The sequence below is a fragment of the Clupea harengus genome, chromosome 14 (assembly GCF_900700415.2).
Source record: "Clupea harengus chromosome 14, Ch_v2.0.2, whole genome shotgun sequence".
Classification (NCBI taxonomy): Eukaryota; Metazoa; Chordata; class Actinopteri; order Clupeiformes; family Clupeidae; genus Clupea; species Clupea harengus.
The window spans coordinates 17,441,262-17,449,882 of record NC_045165.1 but is presented as its reverse complement, the minus strand read 5'-3'; the positions used below and the strand labels follow the sequence as shown (position 1 = coordinate 17,449,882).

The following is an 8,621-nucleotide window of genomic DNA, read 5'->3' as shown; positions in this document are numbered from 1 at the left end:
CATAAAAACAGACACATGTAAAAATGACAGTACAGGTTAAAACCTAGAGTAATAATACAACAGTTTAGCAAGACATCCATGGTACAGAGATGCTCCTACGGGGCTTTCCAAGGCCAGGGGTGCAGACAGACTCTCCCTGCTCCATTCCAGCAGTCTCAGGGAAGGCGTTATCGCACAGAGACAACAGACAGTCCAGACCATCCACACATCAGCACTCGTGCCTCCCATCATTAATTATTCAGTCTGTGTCGGACACACTGGAGCCATGCTGAGTGCTGCACAGACCCACCCCCCCCCCCCCCCCCCCCCCCGACCCAAACCTCCCCATCACTATACTTCAACCCCCCCCATTATTTACAAAGCATTTAAAAACATTATGCAAGCAAGATACAGCTTTAAAATAGCTACGTGGTTGTTTGTTGTTTACGATGAAGAGAGCAGATAATTACTAGTGTGTGTAAAAACTAAACAACTCTAAAACTGAATGGTGCTAAACTGGTTGTAGACTCATTATAACACTGGAGAATAGTCTCCACTCTACAAAAATACGGTAAACCAGCGTGACTTTGAAACAGACAGACAGCTATAGTCTGTTTCAGATAAAAGCATATAAAGCGCTCCTGTTATGGCCGGCAGTGATGCTAAAAGTAATATAACTCCACTCACAAACCTTAAGCTGATGTCTGTCTATCTAAATACATTAGCAGCCGTGCACCTGTATTAGGAAAGAATTGCTATTTGCGACTCGAAGATGTTAGAGTAAAAACAATATTGATGAAAACAATAATCATGATTTCCCTTCCACTGTGCAAAATCTACACACATATACACATTAACAACTCCAAGACATATTTCCCTTGTGTAGACAGGAGACCAGTGTGTGATCCTGGAAACCTGCTGTTCAATTCTGAGTCAATTCTGTTGCACTCCAATGTCGTTTTATGTCATTTGTAATCCACACAAGTGTAGGCTGTTGAAATGAGAATTGGTGGGGAGGTAGCTCTTGGACGGAGCCTTGCAGAGGTGAGAACCGGAGAAACGCAGCAGAACAATACCTTGCGTTCTTCGTGGAACAACAGAATGCAAAGTCGTGCACCTGTCTGTGTCTCTAGATGACCACTAGAGGGCCACGAACACACACACACACAGACACACACACAAACACAAACTGGTCTCTCACACTGGCTCATACAGTCTTCTGTTTATGGCACATTGTCTGGGCAGACAGATCCTCTCCTGTCCACATACCACCCAGAGCCTCCATGCGGGCTCAGGAGAGACCATGACGGCTGTGTCCTCCACAAATACTTTCGCTGGAAGCTAAGTGCTGTTGTCTGCAAGAGAGCTGGGAAAGAACTGTTAAGAACTCCATCGAGATTTTTTTCTTCCCATGGCTTTCCACTTCTGTTCACGTCCAGTCATGACACCACATATTCACGGTGCTTTACAGTCCGCAACAGAGCTCTCTGACCTCTCCTCTGCGCCCAGTGAGAACATTGTTGTCCTGTAGGCCTAATGTCAAGCTGCTGCTCCACCAAGGTTCAGAGTCTTTTCTCTTCCAAAACTAATCCATCCATCCATCCTTCCAACCATCAATCCATGTCAAATTACTCAAAAGATACTCAAAAATGTGGTTCAATCAGTATGGCATCAGTGGCATTATAAAATGTTCTTCTCTCTGATAGGTGGCTGCATTACAAAGAGACTGCAGCTTATTGGTCCTTTAGGAGTCTCTGGTGGGCCACTCTCCCAGTTTGAGCACGTAGTTGACAGGAAACATTCCACTCCTCATTGTGTCTCCATCAATGTGGCCAACCTGCAGAAAATAGACAGGCCACAGTAAACACCCTTCCCTTACATCGGTTCTCACAGGGCACATATATACTGTATATAAATTATGGCATGCCATTTAGGAAATTATTATACATATAATGACTGAAAACTCTGAATATATGGAATGAAACTTGAGGATATTGAATTACATCTGATGTCATCAAGGCACTGGCGCCATCTTGTGTTTTTGATATGTGATATTATTCCGTACGGATCCAGGAAGTGTGTCACTTTGAGCAAGTCAGCATGAACTCTAGTAGCAGCAATGCTAAATGCTAATGCAGAAAAAAAAAACATACTTTCCACCTCACAGGCACCCCCTACAATCTTTGCCCGTTCACTCGAAAGGGCCCAAGATGCTATACTACTAAAATCCCAACCCACTGTGCTTTTGGTAGCAATATATAGTTGTCGCCCCCTGGCCAATGATGTAGCAGTAGCTGATAGAGAACGGGCGGCCATGAGACAGGAAGTGGAACTCACCCACCAGTGGGGGTCATCGGTTGCTGTGACAATAATGACCTCATCCTTAAAGAAGGCCAGCTGGTCGGAGCTGACTGCCCTGCAGTCCACTAACGCGCGCACCTTCTTCAACCGCGGCTTCATCTGGGACACCTGACACACACACACAAATACATTGCTAAATGCTGCTAAAAAAAACCATGAGCTTTGATCATGTAGGACAGAGAAACTGGTTTTAGGATACAGGAAGACAGACAGGTCTACTGAATTCCTATATATGGAACAGGGACATACTAATACTGTATATGCCACGGGATGTCACTGTGTGATAAAGACATTCAACTTCAAACACAGAACACAAAGAGACACAAGCTTTTACATAAATACAGACACAATCTACCATGCAGCAAAGAAAACTACTGGAAAACATGGACTTTTAAGGTACGATGACCTGAAACATTCAGCCAAAAGTCAAGCCTCTGCGGTAGGGACAGATCATTTAATGCTAAGGGTAAGCGATTTTGGTTCCAGGAAATTTAGCCTTGGCCTTAATATTACTGAGATCACACTCTATTATTATCTGAAGAAAGACAGTAACTCTGAAAATATTGCTCTGGACTAAAGTAACTGCACGATAAACTACTACTTTAAAACTATCGCTGGAGGAAGGATCTTTTGGCACCAGTTGGCATCATCCCTCTCCTGCTGGATCTCGTCACTATAAGGCCACAAAGACACCAGAACGCCTGTGGTTCCTCAGCGTACATAATGGCTCGTAGGCCAGGCAGCCAGTCTTAGGCGCTCAGCATCTGGAGCCTTGAAAGTGCACCACACAGAAAAACCTCCAGTGTGCTGAGGCTGCAGGATCACATGGCCACGTCTCAATGTGGTGGCTAGCAGTGGAGATCACATTTCTGTTCGGGTAGGACTGGTGCCGTTTCCAAGCAGAGGAAGGTCGATGAAAATCTGATAATTTCAAGACGCCGGTGCTAGTCTTTGACATGGCTAGCTCTGCTAAGTCTGTGTTGCTGTGTAAAGCTGTGTTGGACTCTACTGTACTGTTGAACTGTCATGTACAGCTGTGTTAAACTGTATTGTACTGTTGAACTGTCATGCAAAGCTGTGTTGAACTGTATTGTACTGTTGAACTGTCATGCAAAGCTGTGTTAAACTGTATTGTACTGTTGAACTGTCATGCCAAGCTGTGTTGAACTGTATTGTACTGTTGAACTGTCATGCCAAGCTGTGTTGATCTGTATTGTACTGTTGAACTGTCATGCCAAGCTGTGTTGATCTGTATGCAGATGTAGAGACCTACTGCATTTCTGCTGCTGTGTTGCCCTCTACCTGTGTCTTTCAGCCTGGGTCTATAATGCCTGAGATGAGGTTGTCTCATGCATCAAGACTTTGTTAATCATTCTATCCATTCCAGACCCAGATTCAGATTCAGATCATTCCTGCCATCTTCCCTTAGGCTCAACTAGATGCAACCGTTCTGATGAGTCATGCTTCCTGTGATTTTTGTATTGATTTATTATTGATTGATTACATAATTGAACTCTCTTATTTCTTGAACTCAGATCCTTCCTCTTATCGTATTCCTTATATGCATATACAGTATGTTCCTGTACAGTTTCCTTAGATTATATGCTCCGAGTGCTCTGGTAGCTCAGCTCCGCTGGTAAACGAGGGGTTCAATAGCCAGGGAACATGAGTACTGATGAAAATGTGTATCTGTAGTATAAGTCCCTTTGCATTAAACATCAAGATGTAAATGTAAGGCTTCTTAGGCTCATCTATTTTTAGCCACTCTTTGCTGAGTCATGGTTCCTCGGCGGCATACCATAGCGTTCCTGCGTGTGCGGGGCGGGGGTGGCAGGCAGATGGGCACAGACGTGGGTGCGGTGGTGGGTGTTGGGGTGCTGGCCGGGGCGCTGGACACCAAGCTACAATAGAAATCCTCCTGGCTGCCCGCACAGCTGGGTGACATCATACCAATCTTCCCCTGACCCCCATTGCTGGTCCGCCGGTAAGACGTGGTCTTCTCCGAGCTGAGGGGAGAGGTCAGAGGTCAACTTAAACACCAAGACAACAAGAGGTTTAATCACCTTTAGGCATCACAACATGTGAAACCAGCCCTGTTATTCCTCTACTCGTACCTGTATGAGACAAGGTTGGCCAAATACACAGTACAAAGATTGTCTTTAAATTAATGTTTATACAATATGTTACAATTCTTAATTTCTCCTACATTTGAGCACAGTTCATCTGTCCATATATCAATTTGTATGAAATTATGAAATACCCTGCAGTCTACACATCTGGCAGGTGGTATGTGTGAATAAGACATATATCTATAACCAGCAGAGGGCAGTATGACACAAGCTTACCAAGGAGGGGCATGGCATTCAGGTTAAGACCGAATGAATATGACATTATATGGTCTCTTAAGATTCATAGAATATAAATACTGGCAACTCTATTCTATCCAATGTATTTAGTAAATCTAATAAACTGTAAACGCATTTCAGTTATAATACAAATACAAAACCATGAGCCTGTCCAATTAGCCACACTTGATTCACACTGCAATCACGTTGACACTAGTCATTGGCACTAGCTATGGGCACTAGACATGCTTGTTCATGTGCAGCAGGAGAATGTAAATGCTTCTCTTTTTCCTAATGAGTAAGAGCCCAGTGTGCTTGATGTCTAATTACACAGACAGTGCTGGGGAGTAGTCTATGGCTAAACACACACACACACACACGCACGCACGCACGCACGCACGCACGCACGCACGCACGCACGCACGCACGCACGCACGCACGCACCTTGCTGACCCATAGCAAGCCTCCACCTGCCTATTGCTCCCAGTTCACTATTCACTGGCATCATATTATATTTTATACAATACATACATATATATATATATATATATTAACCTTACTGTTTCTATCACTGATTATGTTATTGTGTCTGATACAATAACTGTTCCTCACAGTGATGCATAGTCACTAATATTACTGATGTTCTTGTCTGGGCCCCTACCTGATGGGTCCGAGGTGGTTCTGAGGTGAGGTGCTCTGGCTCTTGCCCTCTGCGGTCCCTACGTTTGCTGCCCCGTTGGTGGGCTGCCCGTCCCAGGACATCGTCTGCCTCTGGCCCCTCACAACACCCCCATGGGGGGAGCGCTGCACTCTTATGGCCTGGTTCTCCGTCCGCGGGGAGGGGGGGCCTTGCCTCTGGGAGGAGGAGAGGCGGGTGGGGATGTTGGCCCCCTCCATGACTGACACCGAGATCTGAGGGTCGGATCGACCTGTAGGGTGAGGTTGGGATTTGGTCACATGATATGGTCACATGGTATGGTTGTATGATACATAGCTGATCAGCTTACATGAAACTAGGATCTTTCAAGATGGCCGCATCCTGGACAGAATCAAATACACCACGTCATGTGAGCCCCTCATTGACTAACCTCTCTGGATGGCTTTGGCTGGCAGCGGCGGTGGCATCGTGCCAGTGGGTGCACTGTTGGCAGGCGGGTTACGATACAAGAAGTCCACATTCTCATAAGTCTTATTGGCCACACTGCTGTTGCTGCTGTTGCTGAAGTTCCAGCGTGAGGGTGAGTTTGGCATGCCTCCATTAGGGGGCAGTGGAGAGCGCAGGTTCCTGGAGTGAGGACTCACCTGGGAACAAAAGGGTGAACTTACACCACTGTTACCCTTTCACATTAACCCAGACTTAAAGATACAGTGTGCAATTCTGGAAGGTTGTTGACAGTTGAAGTCAACAGCCAATCAAATCACACCCCTCCCTTCTGTGCACCTAAAGCAACGTGTTGATTGGCTGGAATGGTGTATGGCTCGGTCTGGGCCATTTTGTTTCTTATTACAGATATTGAGCCAGGACTGTGTATGAACACTACAGGTTATTTGAGTACAGAACGGACAGCTAGAGGACCGTGAGGAGCCATTTGCTGAATTTGCTGAACTGGCTTAGAATTGCAAACTGCATTTTCAGAACACCCATGAGTGAAAAAAGCAGTAAGGGGTCAACAGAAATCAGCCAGTTGGAGCGATACTATGATGGATTTCACTTCCAAATGGAGGGCGGGGGACTCCAACTTACCCTCTCGTCCAGGTCGTCCTCGCTGTCGTACATCAGCTCCTGAGGCGTCTCCCACATGTACTCCACATGGATCTGAGAGTTAAACTTCCCACTGTGGGCCAGCTCCAGCTACAAACACACACACACATTTAGTACATTTACAAGTACACACACACATTCAGTACATACACATACTGTAAGTACACACACACACATTCAGTACACATTCAAATGTGCACAGTACATATACAAAAGCATGCGCAGTTGCGCACACACATTTAGTGACATACACAAGTGTACCCAATTGTAAATACACACATACAGGCAATATATAAACATGTCAACACACATATATACAAATATGTGCATCATATACACACAGACAAAGCTATTGTACATACACATGTGTATAAATCCAAAGAATAGCTTACAGATAGCATTACAGATTACTCATCACAATGTGTCCTATTGTTTTCATGAACACTGAGTATTGTTTTCATGAACACTGAGTATTGTTTTCATGAACACTGAGTCAACTCAAATGAGTTCAGTGTGTAAAACTACGGACTCTGCAAACGGGGATGAGGGTTCAGGTCAGGGCCTCTGAGAGGCTATCAACACACAAGGTGTCCCAGTGGCCAGAAAGGGGAATTCTCCTCCGTGCACAAGTTGTACAACGGAGACGGGGGCCACGAGCACAGGAAATTAAACGGCACTCATCGGGTTCATCCAGGAGGATGATGCACACACACGCACACACACACACACACACACACACACACACACACACACACACACTCAGGCACACACAAACACACAGACACACAGACACACAGACACACACACAGAGACACACATAGACACACATAGACACACATAGACACACACACACACAGAGTATGGTCAATTGAGATATATTTATTTCAGAGGGGTGTTTCCTGCATAGTGTATTGTTGCTGAGGGAGTAGTACGAAAGGTCAGTCCTGCCAGCTCCATCCACAGTTCTGTGTGTTCTGCCCACACACACACGCACACACACACACACACACACACACACACACACACACACACACAGACACACACACATAAACACACACGCACGCCCAAACACACACACACACACAAACCAACACACACCCTATCAGCAGGAGAGTCTTACCAGTTCTATGCACTGGGTGTGCTGTAGCCTTTTGGCCACGTCTAACGCTGTCTCACCCGACGTGTTCACTGGACACAAAACACAAAAGACAGCCTTTACAATATGCACACAGTTGATTAAATACACACACATACACATACACACAAACATCCAAACGTTTTGTTCGATAAAAAGTGAAAAGAATAGCCTCCTGATCAAAGGTTAATGTTCAGATAGTAGGCTGTGACTGAAAAGACCCCTCGGGAAACACCATACCATAAGTGAAAATGGTCTGTATGTGTGAGTGTTTGTGATGAATATGTGTGTATTTCTGATGTGTGTGTGTGTGTGTGTGTAAGCATGTGTGTGTGTTGTACCTGTACTGAGCACAGCCTTTCCTTTCAGAAGCAGCTTGAGGCACTCTGTCTTATTGTGGAGAGCGCAGTAGTGCAGCGCTGTGTTTCCCTCTACCGTCCTTTTCTCCAGACAGACACTGCAAACACACACAGTGTGTAGCAGTTGTTAGATATATGGGAACACACTCACATACCCCTCTTAGCCCTACACACACACACTCAGTACACACACACACACACACACACACACACACACACACACACAGTCACATACACACACACACACACACACACACACACACACACAAACACACAGTCACATACACATACACACACACACACAGTCTCTCTCTCAGTATTATACACTCTAAGTACTTGAAACATAAACACAGTAGACAGAACAGGTCCCACTAGTCCCTCTGAAACGAGGCAGGGGTGCTGGTGTTATGAGGTCACCGCAGTAGAGAGATGTGTGTGTGTGTGTGTGTGTGTGTGCATGTGTGCGTGTGCGTGTGTGTGTGTGTGTGTGCGTGTGTGCGTGTTTGTGTTAGTTCAGGTGCAGTGAGGCCCAGGACTCAGTTAGATGGGGGAGTCATGTTACAGAACTCCAAACTGAACTTTGGTAATAAAAGGAGATTGCATATAATAGACTAAGCTGCAGGAAGGGGGAACTGGAAAGAAAGAAAGAAAGAAAGGAAGTAAAAGAAAAAAGAAAATAA

General features: G+C 45.4%; 1 protein-coding gene across 1 annotated transcript in view; it reads right to left on the bottom strand.

The window, feature by feature from the left end:
- Positions 1-331: 331 nt before the first annotated feature.
- asap3 (ArfGAP with SH3 domain, ankyrin repeat and PH domain 3) overlaps positions 332-8,621 on the bottom strand; it is a 40,347-nt gene continuing 32,057 nt past the window's right edge. The window contains exons 19-26 of the mRNA XM_031580081.2: positions 7,924-8,039; positions 7,568-7,635; positions 6,430-6,537; positions 5,774-5,987; positions 5,347-5,614; positions 4,139-4,346; positions 2,317-2,448; positions 332-1,816 (exon numbers count right to left, since the gene is read on the bottom strand). Of these exons, the coding sequence (XP_031435941.1) occupies positions 1,724-1,816; positions 2,317-2,448; positions 4,139-4,346; positions 5,347-5,614; positions 5,774-5,987; positions 6,430-6,537; positions 7,568-7,635; positions 7,924-8,039 (1,207 nt within the window). The 3' untranslated portion in view covers positions 332-1,723. The remainder of the gene's footprint in view (positions 1,817-2,316; positions 2,449-4,138; positions 4,347-5,346; positions 5,615-5,773; positions 5,988-6,429; positions 6,538-7,567; positions 7,636-7,923; positions 8,040-8,621) is intronic.